Source organism: Rhopalosiphum maidis, chromosome 2 (genome assembly GCF_003676215.2).
Source record: "Rhopalosiphum maidis isolate BTI-1 chromosome 2, ASM367621v3, whole genome shotgun sequence".
Taxonomy (NCBI): domain Eukaryota; kingdom Metazoa; phylum Arthropoda; class Insecta; order Hemiptera; family Aphididae; genus Rhopalosiphum; species Rhopalosiphum maidis.
The window spans coordinates 4,099,600-4,124,325 of NC_040878.1; the positions used below are offsets into that span (position 1 = coordinate 4,099,600).

General features: G+C 24.7%; 1 protein-coding gene across 5 annotated transcripts in view; it reads right to left on the reverse strand.

Annotated features, from left to right (window-relative positions):
- Window positions 1-24,726, reverse strand: part of LOC113554088 — a 167,962-nt gene that overhangs the window by 27,129 nt on the left and 116,107 nt on the right. For all 5 annotated transcript variants that reach the window (XM_026957778.1, XM_026957776.1, XM_026957777.1 and 2 more), the window contains one exon: window positions 18,550-18,577. In XM_026957778.1, coding sequence (XP_026813579.1) covers window positions 18,550-18,577 — 28 coding nt within the window. The remainder of the gene's footprint in view (window positions 1-18,549; window positions 18,578-24,726) is intronic.

Here is a 24,726-nt window from a genome sequence, read left to right on the forward strand (position 1 = left end):
ATTATATTAATGTACCTATATCATTAGGAAAATGTGTATACTAAGATAACCCTGGGCTTCTCACGCGAGTTTTTTTTAGTGACATCCAGTAACTTGTTTGATATTAATTTAAATAAATAATAAAAAAAAATAAATTTATATATATTTAGGCTAAGTTGATTTCTTTTGGTATTAATTTTGTGATTAAACATTATAGATTGGAATTATTGTATTTTTTTTATAACCTAAGAGGAATAATTTTTTAATATTCTAATGATTATTTATTTTCCCACTTCATTATAAGGGAAATCTACAAAAAAATTCAGATTGAAGGATGAATTTTAAAACAGTTTTTTCAAGCGCTCATAGAATTTATTGACAAAATAAAGAAAAAACCCTCTAAGGACCAACTATATACTCGATTTTAAATATATAGATAGGTAGGTAACAGATATAGCCGCAACTTTTGCACAGTTTTTATTGCTAGGAAAAGCATCCATATAGAAAAAAAAGAAAGCTACATAATTGTTAAATCAATACAATCTTCGCTTCTCCTATATTCTAGAATCGAAACTTGAGAGTTATTCTGATTTTAAAATAATTACCTTTTAAGTAGTTATAAAACTGAATTGTATCAATAATCGTAGGTTAAAATAATAAGTTAAGTACGAGTTCATACTACAATACATATAGGCGAGTATGTTTTGAATTAATGCTAATTTTAAATTTAATACTAATAATTGTAATTTGATAAATCAATATAATTTTCAATATATATTTTAATGTCCACAATCTACTTTCGATCGTTAGTAAATTTAAAAACCTCGTAAAAATCTTACTACTGTTTCCATTTAACCGTTAGGTTAGGTTAGGTTATCAAACTAAATATTTTAACGATTTTCATGGCTATTTATCTATCGTCACTATTTGTAATAGTAAATTTATTAAAGACGATCATTTAGTTTAGGTTTCAAAAATTATATTTCTGAGATAAACATAAAATAATTTTAAAAATATCATCTTAGCTTCCATTCAGAATCCAAAATGACGATCTAGACAAAAAAAAATAAAAATATATCGAAGACTTAAACTCATTATGTTAGTTTGACATATTTAGAAAATAAATAAAAAATGTGCTGAGTATTTTAATTAAATATAGGGGTATGGTTGGTGCCTAAAAGAGACTTTTTTTCATTGACATACGGCGCCTACCCTCCATCTCTGGTAAAGGTCCTTCCATGTATCGATCCTTTTTGCTTTCATTTCCATACGAACCCAAATTAACCCGTTGTTTTGTGGCGAATTCTTGTTTAATGACATCTACACCACACTATCAGCCTACGCAAACTCATGGTCATGATTCTGGGTTGAAATTTATACCCCAACGCTCGTTTTTCAACTACTGCAGCTGGTCACCTCGGCGTCAGCGCGTCGGAAGAATTAAAGAATAAGTTAGCTCAGTAGCTGCTATCATAATTGCATCGATAAAATATGTAGTATGAAATCTGGCTGATTATAACATCAAAATATTAACGAACTGGAAACTAATTATGAATATGCCAAACGTTTAGTTATAACTTAAAAACTCTAATTAAGGATATGGAATATTTAAAAATTATATGATTGTTTTAACGTTACAAATTTATTCTTTTATTTTCAATTGTAAACGGTCCAAAGTTTTAATATCGAATATATTTTTGTCATTTTAAGTGATTTAGTTAAATATTTTTAGTCTGTAAGCTATAGCTGTTAAGTCTATAAATCAAAATTAGATAAATATTCTATAATGTATATTAAATAAACTTAAGTAGGTATCTGGAGTCGTATCCATAGGCATCTACAATGGATATAATTAAAATAATGTATTATAATAATATAGGATACTGAATAAAGTATAGAAAATTATATCTAGACGATGATAAGGTGAAAATATCATGTTAAGCCACTTTAAACAACAATAATATTTCCAAATATTTCTTCATTTTCTCTTGATTTAAAATGAATTTCATAAGATATGCAAATGCGAAATCTATATAATACAGCATAACAACTATATTCATAACAAAATGTATATATTATAATCTATAACTCATACTTATTCTTATAGCACCTTTATGATATTATCGTTGTTTTCGTTCAGTAAATTAATGTTATTAAACACAAACAGTTTGTATATTACAAATTACATATTAATAGTGGCTAGTACAAGGAGTTTACACAACAATATAACGAGTTATAAAATTAATATTAGGTTTTAAAAGAAACATTTCGTATACATTACACGTCATATTATAATAAGCGTAATAAAACTACTGGTCATTTTTATAAGTTTAAGAAAAATATGTACCTAAAATATAAGTTAAGAATTACTGGATTCTGAGAGAAAACCATCGAAATAAAAATATATACCTATAATATTATATCAATAATTGTATGATTGTAATGGTCGTTACTTGTTCCTATATGAATAATAAATATTATAGTGCTTTTGTTGAAAATAATTATACAAAAATTGAATAAGAAATGCGTTCTTTGTAGTAATAGTGTTATCATATTTTTACTATCATTATTATTTAAGTAGGAAGTAATGTTAATATCTAATATTATTAAAAAAAAAATTCTTAACCACTATGAGAGGTTAATACCTACACAAATACATGTTTAATAACTAATTACTATGTGCGATTGTATAAACAGTCTTATTACTCTAAGGTATACTTCTGTGTACTTTATATATATTAACACCATTATTATTTTAGCGTTATAATACTTAAATAATAAAAAAAAAAACAATAGTGACAATAGTGGACAGTGGAAATGTTATCATCGAGTAGATTTTCTAATGAAATTAAATGTTTTTAACATTTGTATCAAATCGGTTGATCAATTGATGCCTTGCAAATAGAATACTACTAATTTCATGTGTTTAATGTGTGGTCTATCAGAGCAAACAAATCCCCGTGTCCAAATGTCCTTTTATGTAACATTTTATACGGTTTTATACATATTAATTAAAGAAATTTAAAACACTTTTTTATCAACGTATTGAACGCGATTCGGGATTACTTATAAAAAGTTAAAAATACGACAAGTAAAATAATCAGTGTATGGTATACGATAAATCTTTATTATCAGGTACAATAATTTATTGGTGATTAAAACACTTATCTCATGTTAGGTGTAATTGCCGTTAATGGGAAATATTTATTTAATGCTATCTAGAGTATACCTATGTAGCTAATTAATTTAAAACATTTCTAACGAAAACATAATACATTGATATATATCACAATACCGACCAATAAGTATATAAACAGCATTAGTGCAAGTCATTATCTTAGCTTGTGCGTAGAGTGGATTGGGAAATTTGGTGCACGTAAGCACAAGTCACCGGTGACATAAAATACGAGTTGGTCGTACTAAGTTTTTATACCTATACACAAAAGTCCGATAAAATTATAAGCACTTAAAGTGTCTCTGTTTACTTTAGTTTCGGAGGAGGTTTAAATTTGTTGTGTTTTTACTTTAAACAGGCATATAAATTGTCAAGGTAGAAGACTTATTAAATTTATATTACATTAAAATGATTACAAAATTAAAGCACAAGAAACTACGATATATATAAGCCATATTAAACCAATATACCTATATATATATATATTAATTAATAAGCAATAATATACACTTATAAAAAACTGTTATATGATAATATGTTTGGTGGTCAAAACATGATAAGTTCTCAATACGATAAATATCTAATTTAATAAATAATAATATATCTAACTTATATTATACATAATATACTCATAATTAATCATTACGTATTATTCCCTTAGAAATATTCCATTTAAATTAAAATATTATGTATAATGAACATTTTATGACAGAACACAAAAATATTAAAAAATAATATATTTAATTAATTTATTTTTTGTGTAGGACATATAGGTGCATAATAATAATGCGATTTATTTACTTCTAGAAATCACATTAATTTAATATTTCATTTTTTTTTCAACTATATTATATTTTGAAGGCATTGTTTGTCTAAAATAATGTACGTATACATGTTTATGTCCTTAGTATTTTGTCTCGTTACAATTAAATTGAGTTATATTCTACATTTATACCATTTATAAAGACGGAATATCTCAAACCTATGTAATACGTAATTTCTTAACTTTAATCCAACTTTCTATTAAATGTCCCTAGAAGACATCTCGAAGGGTTGTATTGTTATAATCTATTTTAATTACTGAATAATGTTTTGTAATTTAAATTAATGTGACGGCGTCACCATTAGATGAATTTTTTCATTTGAATTTATAAGTATTTTATTGTTCTTTAGGATTTTATTAAATTTTGTATATACCTACACATTTGTTATGGTATATATTTCAAACTTGCGTATTAAATAAATTTGATGAATTTTTAATAATATCTTATAATTTAATAAATAATCAAAGTTTATCAAATATTCTGGCTATAAATTAAAATATAAAGATGTTATATTTTAGCATTCAACGACTTCTGTACATCTGAAAATGTTATAATTTATTTTTGCTCTTCCCTAGTGTATTGTAAAAACTTTTATTAGATTTATGAAAATATGCGAATTCCAGTATTTGCAACCCCTTCTTCATTTTATTAAACTTTCTTCATAAGTCTCGTATTGAATAATATTTATCAAAACGACAAAATAAAAATAAAATCCTTATAACTATTTGGATACCTAATATTAATTTACTGTACAAATATTTTAGATTCTGAACTGAGCAAGGATGTTGATTTAACGTTCTATATAACATTCTACTTTGTATATTTTAATATATTATTTAAAACGGATGTTCAAAGTAATATATTATGTATTGATATAAATATATATATATAATCATAAATTCATAAGTTGGAATAAATAAACCAATATTGACAAATGTATTATTATATATTATATATTAATTGAAAAAAAAAAATGTTATTATATTTCGCTTACCTATATTTATTTTGTAATTCACGATAACATAAAAGCTTTTAAGTATTGACAAGTGACATTATATTATAAATATACATGAAATATGTAATTATGAAATCATGTTGACTAGTTTTGGATTGAATAAAAGTTTGTAAACTGTTTATAGGTTTTAATCTAAATAAAATAGCAATTTAAAATTAAGTATACTGTATGTATAATATATTATATTTATGTACATTTATATACATAGTTTTAACTTTGACATAGGGTAACATTATAAGCACCGAAAAATATTGTAAAACTATACTGTTCCTAATGTATACCTGTTATTGGAATCTAAAATTCATTAAGTATAATGGTGTATACCGTAATAATACAGCATATGCTTCAAATATGAGTCATGTAAAATTTTTATAATAATTAAACGCAGCTATTGAGGAATATAATGACTAAAAGTAATCTATAAATTGAAATATGTAAGGTAGAGGCGATGGTAATTTAAATACACTAAAATCATATTATTGAATTATACCAACATTCTGAATAGTTTTTTAATTTGAAGGTTATATTATATTAGTTTTTAAAAATAAACTAAAAATTGAAATTAAATAATAGACTTACACTATAAACCGTAGACTTATCTGAGTATTTTTTTTTCTGTGAACAATGCTAATAAATGCATTTTTTGATAAATAACTTGGATATAAAGCTGGATGAAAATTCAGCAACATCATACGTTTTTTAAACAAATTAATATAATTATCTAATATATTTTGTAGCTTTTAAATTGTATTTTTGAACAACGGCGTTTATTTATACTTGCACAATTAATATTAATAAGCAATGCATCGCATAGTTTCATAACTTTAAATTTTTTGGAACATTAATGTACTTACTAAATCGATCTTAAAAAATATAATATATTATCTAACAATCGCAAAATATTATATTATTCTTAGGAGTTAAGTAAATAAACGATTATGTTGTAATTATTAAAATAGGTCAATGTTATTTTGATTAAATAAAATAATTGAGTTACCTACTAACTTCCTAGTTTTACATACTTAACCGAATAACTCAATTTTGATTTAAAATGTAATTTTATTACTTTATAAGGGTGTGTATAGCTAACTAATATGGATGCAAATATTTTTATTTATTGCTTTGGCTAATAATTTCAAAATTTATTTTCCATAGCATACGACCTATTTTGTTGAATAACTATTATATCCAACAATTGTATTTAAAATAATTGGTTTTTAGATGAAATCATAAAACTAAAAATGTTGATGCATTTCAAAATGACTATATTATAATTATTATCTGAAAACTTATCATCTGTTATAACTATATTTTTTAATATAAGATATAACATTTTTATTGCCAGCATAATTCATTCATAAATTATTAAATTTATAAGCATCACTAAAAACATTTTATTACGTATTTTTATTTTTGTTTACTACTATAAATCATTATTTAACATTCTCTCAAAGAATCTTTAATATTGAAAATGTTATATTATTCATATTATCATAGTTAGTGAATTTATGAATTAATTTTAATACAATGAAGAAGTGTTGAAAAAGTTTAAAATACCTAGTATGTTTTAAAAGCAAGAATGAAATTTATGTGAGCGTTTTAGGAGTTAATGTTTCATTACCTAGTATTTTTGAAAGTAAATAAATATTAGGTACTAAAAATATTGTATAACATTTTTTTACGAAATAAAATCTAGTAGTATCACCAATTCCATTTCAAACCGAGCTCCACTTATAATTGTTTTTTTTTTTTTAATTCAACAATTTATCATTACTTTTAAATTTAATTTCATAACGTGGTAATCATATCATTGATACCAATAAGTTTTTTTTTTTTGTATACAGCCGACATTTTTATTATTATTCAACAGTATTGATTTTTTAAAGGATAGAAAACAATTACAATTTTTACAATTTTTAATTTTTCTTCAAAAGACTTGTATTTAATAAATTAAAAGTTAATCTAAATAATATAGTTATCAGGTAAAATAGGTACACACATTATTGATAAATTAGAAGTAGTAGATTTATCACAAATGTTCAATAGTGATTAAAATAATTTTTAATTATAATTAATAGGTTAACTATTAAAAATCACTTTGTTTTTACTTATTATTTATTAGTTATATACCTACATAATTATTTAATACATAATAATAATTATTATTAATTATTTAATTAGGTTGTTAGTTTAATAAAAATAAATAAATAAATAAATATTATTTAGAATGTATAATAGGTGTGTACCCTTAGGCGCAACTAGACCTCTAAAATGCGGGGTGCTAAAACTGTTGACGGTTTACCAATTGATAGTATTTCACTTAAATAATAATTGTTAGGTATAAAAAACAAGATCTGCTAAATTTTAACTTGGGGATGCTAAAGATCTTTTTGCACCCCCCCTAGCTATGAAACTGGGTATACCTAATGTACCTTCTTACAAATACCATTGATATTTATTTACTTTTACATTACATATTATAAGTATTTTTAATAGTATTATTATTTATTTGTTTATTAATTTTTTACAATTTAGAACTGAGCAATTGAAAAAATAATCACCGAAATAATATAAAATATTCAAACATAACTATTTTAATAAAAAAATGGTGGTGACTATATTTTTAAATTTTAAATTTTATAAGGTCTGCGAAAGTACAGTAGAAAAACTTAATCCGTATAGGTATAAAAATCTGATATAGTGTTTGGTTCAGAAAAGTTTGTTCTTAGTGTCACGGTCCAAAATTTACATTAAAAACTTTTAAAGCACAAAAAATGAAATACATGAAAATATCGTTAAGATGGAGATGAAACAATAGGCAGTATGATGACCGAATATTTAGTCTCATGACATTTTGAAAAATAACTAAAAATCAATATGTAACAGCTAATGAATTTATATTAATGATTAATTATAGTTAAAATCAAGTAAAAAATCACGTAATTTATAATACATTGATTTTTGATATCTTTATTTAAGTAAATATTATTTATGCTGATTGTATTAAAAACTAAAAACCCTTATATAATTTAATGGCGTAAAAATATTTAAAAATATCATTCAAATTATTCTAAATATCTAAAGGTATTTATAAAATATTCTATAACATATTATTATTATTATTAGTAGTACCCTATAAGAAAACTGTATAGTTTATAAAGATCTTTATATTACGAATATAATCATAAAACACGCACACACGCATTGTACATATATATAATTTATTATTTCAAAAGTAGATTTTTTTAAATAAATTTAATTTGTTGATATGAACGATTGTATTTCCAAGTATTGAGACTGCTTATTTTTATAGCTTTTTAATATCTAAAAATATTTTTGAAGAAAAAGTAATTTTTAGTAAATATTTTACCCAGCGTAAATTTGGAAACGGTTTCGTTTGTCTAATTTTATTTATTGTTTTTAGTTATTTGAAGTAAATATTATATTACCTTATTTGTTTGTTTAATTCTAGAAAAAAAACATTAAGATAAAATATGGTGTATCGTGTAGGGTTAAGGTTAGGTGTAGTATATGATATAATTTATGATGACTAGAAATAATGTGGCTTAATCGAATTTTGCGGTATTCTATTTTCTTATGAGATAATAAAAGAGGTGCTTACACCCAGTTAGAGTTACCACAAGCATAAAACAATGGATGTACTTTCTCCATTACATATTTACATATGAATGTTAATGGCGAAATAGTACTAGAAAATTCAAGTACAAATTTCCTGGCATATTTCCGATGACATAGCTTTAATAGAGAATACCGAAGGAGAAGTAAGACAAATATGTAAGTAATGTTTGGAGATAACAGCAAAGGTCGAATTGTGAATCAATAACGAACAAACTGAATATATTGTTAAAATTCAAATGGATAAAGAATGTAAACTGGGGAAATTCATGGATGCATAAGGTAGCATATTTAAAAGGGTTACACATTTCAAGTGTTTGGGTCCCCTTTTAACACAATAAAACAACCTAAAAACGAAAGTTAACACTAAAATATAAAAAGGCAACAAGTGATACTTTGGATTAGGGTTAGCACTTTCAAAAATTTCTGGACTGTTCATAATGAAAATGTTGTGGTTTAAAATAATAAAATTATTAAACAAACAAATAAAAAAATGAAAAAATGAATGTTAATTTTTGTCCTTAGTTCGCGATCTGACATAAATTATATATAATTTTTATGTACAAGGTAGGTGAAACCATGAAGTTTTGATCAATTGAAATAGGGTATCTCAAACTATCGTTCTAAACTTGAATTGAATTATTAATATGTTATAAACACTAATATCAATTCAAAATGTAATTATTATTTTAATTTCTTTAAGTGAAAGAAAAATATGCAGTTAAATAAAATCATTTAATACATCGCGGATCCTTAATTATCCTTTTTAATTGATTTATAATAAAAAATAAACCTTGATAGTTTGTGAAAATAATTTATAGAGTAACAATAGATTAACTTAAATTAGACATTAAAATTAAAATGGTTTACAATAATTAGCATAATTTTTTTTTGTCATTCTATAATATTTTGAAAGTTTTTACTAATATCATTGGCAAAATAAAATTTTTTAAAACGGTCAATTTGACTTAGATACCTTAAAATATTGCATATTAGTTTAAAATTAAATTTTTGTCATAGATAGTTACTATACTTTATGACTTATGTTAGAACACTTAAAAATTGATTTTTATATTTGATATGAATTTATAATTGTATCATAATATACACAAAGCTCATAGATGAATATTATTTAAAAAAAGTGTAGATAACGACTATAAAAGTGTATTGACTAAAGGGATTCATAAAATATTAAACTCTAAAAAACAATATTATATCTTATCAGTATGGATTACAACCCCCAATTGAGTACATAACATCAACTATATCACATTTCAATAGTGAATGAATTTGAAGACAAATTATACACAATAGATCATACCCTCAACTATTTTTGACACAACTATAGCTTTCGACAACGTTTTTTTACCAAGAACTACACTAATCAACTTATTTCAGCAATATACTTATAATTGTTTTGTAAAACATACTTTTCAAGTACGAATAATAGGATCCGATATCTATCGAGTATTACTTAATGTTTAATTGAAATCAATGACCAATAAAAACTAGTCAACTAAACACCTTGTAATTATCTATCATAAAAAAACTTAGTTGGAAAATAAACATCAATAAAAACATAACCAAGCCTATTATGCCACACACGTTTGAAAATCATTAACCGTTTTGTAAGCCGTAGCTCATCAATGCAGATTTTAGATGTGATGTATTCAGTAATATTCTATATATCAGTCATAAAACTACTCCTAAAATACGTATTCCAGAACGAGATGGCGTACTCAAACAAAAATAAATAAGCTGCAAATAATGCTAAATACATTTCTTGGAATAGCTTAAAAAATCCCATTGGTGTATACGTAATAAGCAACTTCAAAACTATACCAGCATACAGCATACAAGACCAATTGGATCAAAGAACAAGTAAAGCCGTTTTACAGAAAACTTAACTTTAAAAAATCTCTTCATTACGAAATTGAAAAAAATAAACCAAAAATAATCGATTGAAATCATTCCTATCACAAGATGCTTTGTTTTAATCATAATCAAAATCTAATGATACCAACTTATTTTTTCATATTTTTATTTAACTTTTATATTGAAATTATTAAATTTATTAAATTATATAATTATTTTATGTATTTAGAATTTGGTATTTACCTAGACTACTGTAAAATATTGAATAAATTATTAATAAAGTTGGAGTCACCCATGACCAAATTCAGTTGAACGAAAATTTCAGCATTTTATTAATGTGTTACTACTCGTATAACAAAATATTTTTCATTCAAACATAAGTATATTTATAGAGATTGATCATGTGTGTTTTCAGAATTGTTTCATTTTTATTTAGACAAAATACATTATAACATAACAGAACCCGACTCTTGATTATCTATTTGAAAGAACCGAAACAAATAATTTATCTTATTACCATAACAAACCTAAACAGAAAATATTCATTAAACTTCTAGTTCCATGTACATAATGTATTATAATATATTGTTTATTTTATCAATTTCACTAATGAAAGTCTGTGACAGTTTAATATATTTGTGATGAGAATGGGGAAGTTTTTGAAATCATTTAATATAATATGGTGTTTTCTCGAAAGGGCGTTTAATTATAGCTAGATCTGTTTTACTTGATAATTATTTCAAATAAAATTGAGTGATACAAAAATGAACGAAAAACAAAATATAAAATATGTATTACATTACTCAAGAAAAAATTATCATGTATTAGAATTGTATCAGTTTCAGAATCAATATTATGCATATGGATTAAGTTACGTTAAGGTAAGATAATAAATTCATTAATTTGAAGTTTAATTACGCATTTGTGAGTAATTTATTATAGCTTTGTATACATTGATTGCACCACACTTAAACACGTACAATTCAGTTTTAAGCATATTGAAGTAATAAAAATTCAATAATAATTCATGTTTAATTTTATTACTCAAAAATAATTAATTTTCTTATACCTAATAACAATTATATTTATTCATTGATATACTTTTAAAGTGATACAATTTTTGTTATATTAAAATTAATAAGGAATGTGATAGTATTTTTACTATCTTATGTGTATGTGTACTGTCAAAATAAATCCCAACATTCTCGGTCCATTTGAAAAATCTAAAATAAGCTTTTAATAGTAATAATGTGTGACATGAATTTGATTTCAGCGGTGGTGTTTTCAAAAAAAGTGCTGTCAAGTCAGGCTTATGAGAAATTTCAAAACAAATGGCGGACACTTGATTTACATAAATTCCCTGTTGAATATTAAGTATATTTAAAAAAACATTTTGTATATTACACATTAGTTTATAATAATTTATATGTAAGTACTATTTTTCAATTAATCAAACGGGTTATTTTATTCTTTGCATTGAAGAAAAAATGACAGTGTAAAACAAATATTATATTTATATCAGTTAACAAGTATAATCATTTTAGATATAAAATTTAGTATAGATATGTAAAATATAATGTAAATTAAATTAAAATTGATGAGCCGAAGATCCATTTGAGTTAAAATAAATATCGTATATTATATATAAATTTAAATTATTATTTGAAAGTCAAAATATCTTATGGCAATTAGAAATAAAAGTTACACATTTAAATTTCAATTTATTAATATGCATTGTTTCAATTCACATCTTTCTTCACTGATAATCACTATCAGGCAAATTATATATTCCCTAACGGGGGCGGGTATAGACATTCAATTTTTATGGGTGCTAGGGCATACTGGCATCGCAGGTAATTAATTCGCTGACAAGTTAGCAAAAGCCTCGGCATCTATCATGGTGCCCTCCGAGCTCCAAAATTCCATGGTCTGACTTTATCTTCAATCTTAGGATTGCACAACCAACCTATGGCTTAAACACTGGGAATCATTTCCTCCTTACTTTGCCACCTGGTACAGAAATATTTCTCCAACCATCTCACCGCTACCTTGGTTTCACAACCTCAATCTCTCCAGGAAAAATATAGTATCATTCTCCCGTCTACGCTTTGGCCACACCCTACTTCCTTCTCGTGCCTTCAAATTTTCATTAAATGATTCTCCTCTCTGCACATTCCACTATGGCCCAATGGTTTGTGACATAACCCACCTCATCTTCAACTGTCCCAGCTTTTCACTTCAACGTAACCACCGTTTATCCCTTTTCAACACCAAATATATCCTCTCTTGTCAACAAAAAAACATCATTGATAACATATTATCTTTTATTAACCATACAGGCTTTTTAATCTAAGTTCTTCTTGTTCTGTTTTTTTCACTTTATGTATATAATTCTTATATTATTACTCATGTTTTAATCTTGCTTGTTATTATTTAACTGTTGAAACTAATTGTAAATAACAAAGTTTAAATGAAAAAAAATATATATATGTATTGTATACGGTTCAAAACCAGAAATATTTACAAGATTTTGTTAAAAATAAAAATTAAATATTGTTACACATTATTTTGAAATACATTTGAGGAATTATTTTTTAATTTTAAATTTGGAAGAAGATATTTTTGAACGCTGTAAATTAAAATAATTGTCCTAGTTAGACTTTTTAGATTCTGAGCTGAGCGTTGATATATGTGCTTTATAATAGTGATGATATGCGTATTTTTGTCCAAGGATACTTTTGTAGTAGAAATAATGCTTCAATCTCAACTTTGAGAGTGATCTCTAGAAATAAATCGGATTTTAAACTTTTGAGGGTCAAAAGTTGGAAAAGTCCTAGTAAGTGTACTTTTAAAAATAATAGAGATAACCAAAAAAAAAAAAATAAATAAATATAAAAAACAAGTAAAATGGATAAATTCGACATTTTATATACAGTAGAGTCACTTCTTTCGTTTTTTTTTTTTAATAATACTATTTTTAACAAATAATTTTAATCATACTGGCATGTAGATGTATTTATACATTTATATTCGTTATATTTTAATTAAAATAAATACTTATCTTTATATAAAAATAAAGTTTTTCAAAAACACTAAGTTTCTAAGTTTTGGTTAGATTCTGAAAGGAGTGAAAAATGTATTGATTTTACAATAATATATGTTTTTATTATTTTTTTATTTTTGTGTCTGTCATCACGTTTTGGAGTAGAAATAATGCTTTGATTTTTGACTTCAGCCTCTCTTTGAAAAGGAAAATTCATCTAGTAATTTTTATAAGCGTTACGAAAAACACTAAAAAAATAACGGAAAAATGGGAATTTTTAGGCATACTGTAACTCAAAAACAAATCAATGTAAATACTTGAATTTTTTACCAAATGTTTATATTAGCGTTATCTATTTACGTTTAAATTTTCGTTTGACTTTTTTTAACTATTTATAAACAATTGAAATGATTTTTCTAATTTTTTTTTCTAAAAATGTTGATAAAAAAAGTTTGGCAATTCAAAAAATCTTTAAATTTAATACAAGGTTTATTATAAGTTATACTTATCTTAAAAAAAAACATCAAAAATCGTTGCTCACAATTTTTGTTTATAAGCATTTAAAGTTCAAATGTTTACGACATACCTATAACAAAATCGCGAAAATGTTCAAGTAATTTTGAAGTTGAAAATTCGTAAAATTTTTAACCTAAGGTTAAAAACCCCAATACAAAGTTATCCATAAGTTTTCCTTTAAGTAATTGTAAAAAAAAATTCTAGCGGCAATAAAGAAAAAAATGTATGATTGTATGAAGTTTAATTTTTTACGAGATCGCGTAAAATAACAATACATTACAATTTAATATAGGTAATAATATAATATTATAGCCTACTAATTATCCTAGACTGACAAATCATCTCCGTTCAGAATCGTTTTTCGTATACAATGATACCCGTACATTGCATTAAAAAAACATCCATTATAGAAACCTACTCTCCATCTCTACTATACTATATCTACTATTGCCCACCTTTTTTTTTTTTAAATATTTAAAATATTTTTAAAATTTTACGTTGGATAACTATTAGAGAGAGATAAAAATCACCAGTAGTATTTATATACTATAAGATAAAATTGGTTATAAATTAGATATATTAAGTTAAAGGTTAATATTGAAAAATGTTTTCTAAAATATAAGTCATTAATTATAAAGAGATAAATTATATAAGTTATGATAGACACTCGTATCAAATTTTATTTTTTTTACGGATCATAAATTATGATTAATAGTTATAAGATACATTCTTATATGTTGAAATCATAATTCATATCCATTTAAATTGTTACATATATAGGTGTATATTATACATACAATATATAGTTATTAAATGTTAGAATAGTTAATAATATCGAAATTTAAAGTTTTAATTAATATTTGTGTTATAAAAACGGTGCGCAAGTGGGTATTGCTTTGTAATACATTAGGTGACGAGTGAATCACTGTATTAGACATGTTAAATTTGAATTTATTGATTGGTACATCACTGACTATAAATAATACAATTCGATCTATCAAACTATATCACTGAGTATATTATGATATATTTTTTGATAATGCTATAAAAGTATTAGTATTTTTTTTTTATTTTTTTTTATTATTAGTAGTTAGTATTAAGGCAGTATAATTTAATTTTTTTTGAAAACATTTCATTTATGATATTATTAATATTTAATTATTATTATAGTATTTTCATATAATTTTATATTATTGTTAATACATTTTGAGTTTATATCACCTGACCGTTAAACAGTGTGAATAGTTTCATGGTAAAATAGCTTAAAATTAATTTATATTTTGAAAATGCATATAATAGACGTTAAGTTTTAATGTTAAAGTCGTTGCAAAAATAGGGGGGATATTTTGGACATTATACGATTTCCGACAAAATTCTAACTTTAAACGATTATAAAAAAATATTGTGACTATTTAAATATTCGATATTGTTTATTAAGTAATCTGAACATTTATGACAACTCTTATATTATATTTTTAGCCAGCATTTAATTGTTTATCTACAATTAAAGAAAAAACTTAAAAAAAATATATTAATTTAAGAATATTTATAAAGTATAGTTAAAAAAGAATTGAAATATTTTGAAAATTGTATCATGCCATAAGATATACTGATATAAATATTTGGTGAATATTTAAATTATTCTTTATTGATAGGTATAGAAATAAAATATTTTTTGTGTAAAATTGTAGTTTTACGTAAATATTCTCGTTAACCGTATTTTTTTTTAACCTAATCTAATTTTAAAGAAAGTACCTACTGTTAAATTTTCACTTTTCATGTACTAGAACCAATTTTTCACGAGAAACTGCCATCAATATTGAAGATTATAGTATTTTTCTATCATAAAAAGTATTTTCCAACAAATATTATTGACCAATAAATTGATCGATACGTTCGGAATTTAAGACGACTTGATCGTCTTATTTTTAGTTTTGTTATGTTCACTGATCAATGGCTAAAATACGAAGTTATTGCAATAAAAATTTTTCAAAAATTAGTGTGGGCCATGAGCTACTAAACGAAGAAGTGGTTTAAGAGAGTAGAAAAACGTCGAAAATCATTTATTACCGACCACGCCAGCTATTCGGAAAACTAGGTCAGGTATTACATTATCTGCTTGGGTCCAGGGATGAATTAAGATTTAAAAATATTTCGGTCTTTATCCGACCCTCGTCAGAAGCTTAATAGTAGTTAATGAGGCTACGAGATAAAAAACTTTTGAGTTTCTGCTTTCATTAAAAACAGAACTGTCACATATATTAAACATACAAGTTTGAGTGCATAATATAGGCAAGTAAATTACAATATATAATTTGATTTATTTAAATACATTGTAGAATAATTTTTCTAAGATTTAATGGATAAACTACAATTTATAAAATAATTAATAAAATTAATACAATAATTATATTATTAAGGCTTTGTTAATAATTTGTTGTTGAATAGAAAACCGTATAACTTATACGAATGATTTGAGTTGCTTGCAAAAATAACGGAATATAAAGTATTTTAGCACTAAACACCATATTAAGTAAATTTTATAGTGTTAACTATATTGATGAATAAATTATAAATATAAAACTTGCTGTGATTTGTTTTTGAATAAACATCATTAAAGTTTTAAATAAAACACTATAGCTAATATTATGTTCCTTGAGGTAATATAATTTATAGAAAATTTAATCAATGATTAATGAATAAAAATATCATTATATTTAATGTATATTACATAATGAAGACAGTATACATTTTGTGGTCTATATAGTTTTAAACAATAGCATAAAAACAAATTTTTCGAGTAAGTACCTAATCATTTTTCATGATAATAAATCATTTGATTTTACCTAGGATTTTTCGTAGTGAATTTCATTGAATTAAACGGTGATATAAAACAAGAGAGGCATAATATCCGAGTACCTAAATTTAATAAATTTACACCATAGTATACAGTTTATATCAAATAGCTATTATACAATCAATATGAACGAATTTTATGTCATAAATAATAATACTTATAATATTGTTCACGCCGATGAAAGCAACTTAATTTGAATATCGTAAAATATATTTAGTTTTACAATAATATGATGTTCATTAAAATATCATAGACAGTACCTATTTAATATCCAAATATATTTCCTATGAATGTGTTATTTGAAATAGTTGAATAATCAAACATCAAAATAGCTTGCTAAACTAAAATAGTTATTAGTTATTCATGTTTAATAGGTTTTATTTTATTGTTCATAATGTATCAAATAAATATTACGATGAAATTATTATAAATTTATAATGTTAAGTAGTAATTTTTAAAAATGATATCGAATTTTAGTGTATTAATTATCATTGGGAAGATATGTAGATGGCCAACAAAGAAATTAATTATAAATATAATATTTTTTTATTAATATTATTACATATTTTTTTTTATTGATACAAAATATGTACTTTATAAATTTATTAGAAATACATGGTATTTAGGTATATTTATTTGATATTTTGAAACCATAGACCTTATAAAGTTTGTGTTTTGACCTTTAATAATCATTGACAAAATAAACAAGCAGACATTGAAATAATAATAAAAAAATATCATGTTTAATATAGACCTGTATCATATCATTTTTTCTGATATTGATGAGAATAGTTAATAAGTACTTATTTTAAATTGAAAAAAAAGCATTTACATCGTTTGACTTCAGATCATTGCTTTGTAATATCTTATTACACACACACAATCAAGTCAAGTGCATTTTTAAATTTGTAAATATAATTAAAAGATGTTGAATTAAACATCACATGTATAATTGTCTGAAAGACAAAATTAATTACAGTGAATGTTTTCATCATTTTCATCAACATTGTCTTCCATTTGAAGGATACATTGTTAAAATAATTAAATTTTAGAATAAATATAAATTTGTATAGACGTTTTACGTATAATAAATTAATATATTTATGAGTTGAACTGTACATGGTAAATTGCATTTTATTCAAATTCTACGAAAAATTAAAATTGAAATATAAACAGCTAACACTGTTAACAGTTATTAAATATTTAAATATAGACGATTTTGATAATTTTTTTGTGTCATTAATTTGATTTTTTATTTATAAATTGTGTTACCTACTAAAAACAAACGTTGAACTTAAAAAATAAAATTCCAATCCAATAATGTATAATACGATAAAATTGATTTGTAACGGACGAATGAAACATGAGACGAAAATTATAAACATCTTATATTGAACTATAAAAAAGGTTTCAGCGTTTTTAGTGAATTTATATGTATTTAGGTTTACAATTGTATACAACTATGAATCCAATAATATGTTATGTCACAATAATATCGGTTAGTAGCAGTTTAGGTACGTCCTACAGTTTTGACGTTGTTTTCGTGTTTTTATTTTTCAGATCTAAAATTGTTTCTAATAATATATGGGTATTTTATGTTATAATAATAGTAACATGCATTTGACTCACCGTTATTATTCGATGCGTTTTCCCTTACCTGCAACAAAACAATACGATTATTATAATATTACATAACTGTTATATTTTCTTTGATATGAACAATGAGTTTATCGGCTGAGGGTCAATCTGATATTCGTAAGACGATTTTTTGTTATACTCGCGGAAAATTTGGTATGAAAACAGAGCACTTGTTATTTCCACAAAATATGCGTAAATAACGTGTAATTAAAATAGGTACACTTAATAAATGGTACGAGTTGATATAGTGTCATCACTCATTACTACGACGAACGTATGAATAATTATAATTATTTTCGTGCAATCGAAAAAACACATTCATAATTCAATGTTTTTTTCCAACAACCTCAACGAGAGATAATTATTGTTAAAGATCTTTGAAATACATATATCATATTATTTTGTTCCACCTTAGAAATGTATATATGACATTTTGAACACGAAACGAACTTATTTATCATTAAAACAAGGAAATATTTTATAATATTCAATGTTGTAATATATATATATATAAATATTGTTATTACATTTTCAATTGTGAGTAAAATATGTTCAAAAATTAATTCACAAATCATATTGTAATAATATTATTTGCATATAAAATATTTTTATTTTATTAATGTATAAGACGGCAGTGAAAAAAAAAAATAATAACTACAAGAACGTTGTAACTCAATATTATATTCATATGACTAACAAGTGTATTCTATAATTTATTTTATATTATATAAAAGTTTGTTTACTTGTTATAAATTCGTAAATATAATGTATTGAAGAATTACTATAAAATAAGTGCATATTATATTATACATCACGTGAACTATACCTAATACATTTTATGACATTCATTTTATTTTATTTCTGTATAAGAAATGGCTGCAGACATATCAAGCAAATATTATTTTTTCAGCGGATATACACAACACGCGTTGATGGAATATAACACTTTCAAGGCGTAGTTGGTTGTGAATTTATTATTTACCTATCTTACGTATTTTCAAAAATTCGCCACACGTGGATAATATTACCTTAAAGCACATTATATACATAGTGAAATATGTTGTCATTTTACTTCCTTCTTTTTTTTTTTTTTAATCTCCTTATATAGGGCTTATATAGGGCAGTGATAATATTCTACTGCGAGAAGTAGTGTAGGTATGTCATATACACCGACATCAATTTCAAACCAGATATATATATGATAAAAAATTCCATAAGCCGGATTATTAATTTAGCTGTATACGAAATATTTTAATCTCGAATTCCATGATTATTTTCATCACAATGCGGTTTAATAATGTTCGTGAATCTTTATAGTAATTACTATAATGGGTTGGGATATCACTATTTTAACAGCTATCTATATGTTATATTATCGCGCAACGGCGGCGAGAACGAATCGGTATAATATTTTGATACACCTAAGTAAAGACCAGTAGTCACGTTGAATAGTATAATTATTATGCCATCATCCTAAATGTTGAAGATTAAAATATATTATAATATCACGACAATACCGATTCGTGAATTCTGTACCTACTATAAAAAATATTCATACTCGATGAAAAAAAAAAATAAACTTTTTTAAAATTCATGGTAAAACGAGGGGAGGTTTATGGGTTGTATAGGATTTAATATCGAATAATGTTTATAGTTATTTAAATATTGAAGTATACATCTCAAAAATGAGATTCATAAAGTGAACGGTTTATATTTAAAGCTTGTGGTAATCACGCTAGAGTTGCGGTAGGTAGGTACATTAGGGATGTATTTAAGTACCTGTATTATTGATTACCTAGCTGGGAACCATTATTGCGTGTAAAGTTGAATGATTCATGTATCAATATATTATACGTAGGTAGGTTATTTTCATTAAATAATAATAATTATTATTTATGATCACATAATACTTATTTTCCTATATTTTTATAATCGTATGATCAAATTATAAATTATGATTATGTATGTTGATGATTCCAGGCATGACAAATTGGGCTTTGCCACGAAAAATACAAAAGTTATACATAATAATAAAAACATGAAGACGTTTTTACAAATTGTAGCTAGTTGTGCTAAACTAATTTTTTTTCTATAAATTAAAATGATTCAAATTGTGTATGTATATGGACATAAATAAATTTAATGGAATCAGTTATTTGCTTAGTAATTAAATTATAAATTCAACGAGACAGACATATTAGACATACCGGACATAATTATGACAATAAAATATAGTTTAGTATAACTACTAAATTGTAGTATAGGTATAGGTACACAAGTATGATTGTACCTAACGTTTTACACGGATATCTAATGCTGCACAGTCAATAATTATGTAATAATTCAATTTAATCAATAAAAATTGTAGTTAAAAATTGTTAACTACGACAACAGTGGTGCGGTATAATATTATACAATTTAAATGGTTTATTATAAACATAATTCGACAAAAATACTGTAGACCGATTGATCACATTCATATTGTATGACCATTGCAGTATGTATATAATGCATTAGTGGAATATTACTAGGAGGGAGTGAAGGAGTTATAGGGAACACATATAATATAGATTGTAAAAAAATATTTAATTTGTACATGCGCAATTCTGTTTTAAATAAACAATAAAGTACATTTGTATAAATTCCAGGTACAAATTTTTTTAATTATTTCAACAAAACATATTTTGTATTCCTAAAACCCGATTCTCTGTTTGCTCATCAATATATTTTGTTGATACTATAAATAATCGTGTGAAATTTGTATTATGTATAATTCCTATAAATCTATGTAGCGTACACGATTAAATATAGTGTGATAATAATTATGATTATATAAACATACTTCTGACGGAACCTAAATAATGCTGTAGATCCTAAACAATTGAATGATGTAAAAAAAATGGTCTGTAAATTAATATTTATCTAGATGTTTTCAATCTGTAATTATAGTCAATAAAAAGTTATGAATGTATAGGTAGTTATTATAATTATTATAATATGGTATGATAGTACTTTTAAGTAATACCGCACAACACGGTTTTGTTTTAGCTTTAATATTTTATCGTGTGTGATGTTTTTTTATGTCTCAATACTAAACAATGATTCCGCCACCTCGGGAGATCACTAGGTTTACTTTCAGATGCTAGTGGATTGAGGTCGGTAGCAAGTTTGAAGTACAGGTGGTCCATGGTGTATTGCCGCTGCATTAGGGATGATAAATAGATTTAGATTTAAGGTCTTATGTACCTACCTCTATCTATAGGGTATAATTGAAACAAAAAAAAGAGAGATTTGGCGATATTCTTAAGGATTTTTTTATTGATATATATATACAATGATATTACTCTAATATTTTATTTTTTATCAGATTGTTTTCAATATAATTAATTACGGCTGGTTTAAAATCATAAAAACCGACATTCCTCAAATGATTAGTATCTGCCATCGACGAACGGAACAAATATATCTACACCAAGTGTCAAACATTATTATTTTGCCATATAATGAATCTCCATCTTTCGCTCAGTTGAGTACTCAGTCGCGTGCATGTACACTTATATAATTAGCGAATAGTCTGGTCCTACTTGCGATGAATGGTCTTATCATTGATTTTAGTCGGGACCTCTTGTGTATTTAATTTATATTTTTAAATACATTACAGATTTCTGTTATTTATTTATTCCTTTCACACCGAGGATCAATAAGTATTCAATGTCTAGAATAAGGATAACATGTATGATTTATATTATTTATATTTTGTTTTTTGATTTTAAACTTTAGGATACTGTGTACTTGCTCAGTTCCAAAACATTTGACCTCGAGAGCTCTTCAGATATTCGGATATAGGGTTTAATGTAAAATTTTGCTCGTTATTATCATTCTATGACAACAGTATATTATTTTCATAACTTTTACGTTGTTATAATACATGTTTGGATGTTTTTTTATTGTTCAATGATTTTGCTGAGCTCTAATTATGTTTTGTATAGGCTAATAATGGTTTAAAAAGGTGTTTATACATACGTATTTTATTGTTTTATTTGACGTTATATTTTAGTGTTTATGTGTATTGCCCGGACGAGACAAAGATAAAATGTTATTTCTTAGTAAATACACTGGGAGTGGTTAGTGGAAAAAGTATAAGGCGAAGTGGATATTTTCTGAGTTTTAAAGTGGAACTGAAATATACGAGTATCGACTTATTTTCGTTAACCTTAATTCCCCATTCGCTGTACCAGAGAGAAAAATATATCTAAATGCGTTTTACACATTATATTGCACAGCTATTTTGTGATCCGTGTGTATGGTGAGGATTTTGTCATCAGAAAAGTCTCCAACGACAGTGCTGGAGATATGGCTGATCTGTAACGGATAGGTTTAATACCACGGAAGCTGTTATTGCTTTTCGATAATCTCCGCTACAATTTCGATAATGGGAAAGTGAATGTGCGTTACTCTAAATGCGATTTTATTAAAAGAAATAATTGTTTTATCTTTAATAATAGATCTAGATGACTGGGCGTGATCAAATACCTGCGCTCCCCCGAGGAAAATACATATAGTATACAGAATATTTTTTTTTCTCAGAAGAAAATTTGATAATAATTATTCTTAATAATATGTCGTACTATGTACTGTATAGAATGTTTACTCTACAAAACTTAATTTGGGATTGTGTAAGATTCCTTCAGTTGGTTAGATATTTTTGTACAACTAATACAATACGTACATAATTTTTGAGCCAAAAACGTCCAATTGGGGTATAATCCGTTTCATTTAAAAAACCATAGTAGTTATTTTCGACATATATTTAATAATAATTATATTATTGATAAATACGATTCAGGTGATAATATTATTTTATATTCGCGGGCTGGCCAACTGCGTAGGTACAGTCGATTTTCGTATATCGGCGTGGGTTTCGAACGGTAATCCGTGTTGATTTTGACCCTAAACGCCTTAACGAATATTATGCTTGTTATGGATATATTACTCGGAGTCAACTGCCAACTACCCGGGAGCGATTACTAAACGAACTACTATCAATGTAAATGGATTTTAAATAGTACGATAACGGAATCATTTTATTTATGATAATATCCCAGCAACAAATACATTTTCGTATAAAATTATATTCATAGTCTGATGAATACAAATAATAAAATCTTTTTACAAATTAAAAAATTTTACGATATAAAAATGATAAATTTTTTGATATATCGATTATCATCGTTATTATTATGCAATGCGGGATATGTATTTAACATACTGCTATAACAGCCTATAATTACCTAACATTTGATATAACAGGTATTATTTCCATTACAAGAAATTTAATATAACTACGTTATAATAAAAATTTCGCGATAAATCACGAATTATAAATAAAATTATATCACTTGCGAGTGTGCAGGGTAATTTTAGTATATTCAGTATTTTATTCTAGATTATATCATCGTATTTAGAATTATATTGTAGTTTAGTGAAATTTCACGATATTAGACGTTGTTTTGTGGACTGTTAAGTCATAGTAAAGAAAAATTGTATTATTATAGTTTACACTGTTTACATAATATATCCAATAGTAGTCTTTATTCGTACTAACTAACCTTTTGAAGTACCTACCTTCCGACTAGTCTTGTACTTCAAATGATGAATAGATAAAACGTAATACATACATAATGAGTTGACGTTTATAATTCAAAAATTTTCCTACAAAATAAAAAGTTCGATAGAAAAATAAAATTGACCTTATTAATTGAAAACTATTTGATTCTTACAAAATAAATAAATAAAATAACTATTTTAGATAACTAGTAAAATAAGTATATATTAAAAATTGTATAAATTACATTCCAGGAGTATTAAATTTGATTAGATATCAGGGTACAAATAAATAAGTTTTGATTTATTTTAATTATAATGATTCACCATAATTTCTTCTCAATTGCTCTTAATGCTTCGAAAAATGTTATAATTTAATTAGATAGTTTTAACGGTGATGAGACTGTATGTTCAAGATTTTGTACATGAGCGGTTTGAGAACTTAATTCTGAATCTATAACGGACACATAAATATATTAATTAGATAACATGATAATGAAAAGTGATGGGTAAGTATTAATTAATATTTATTGTTTTCAACTATAGTTAAAACACTATTCAGTA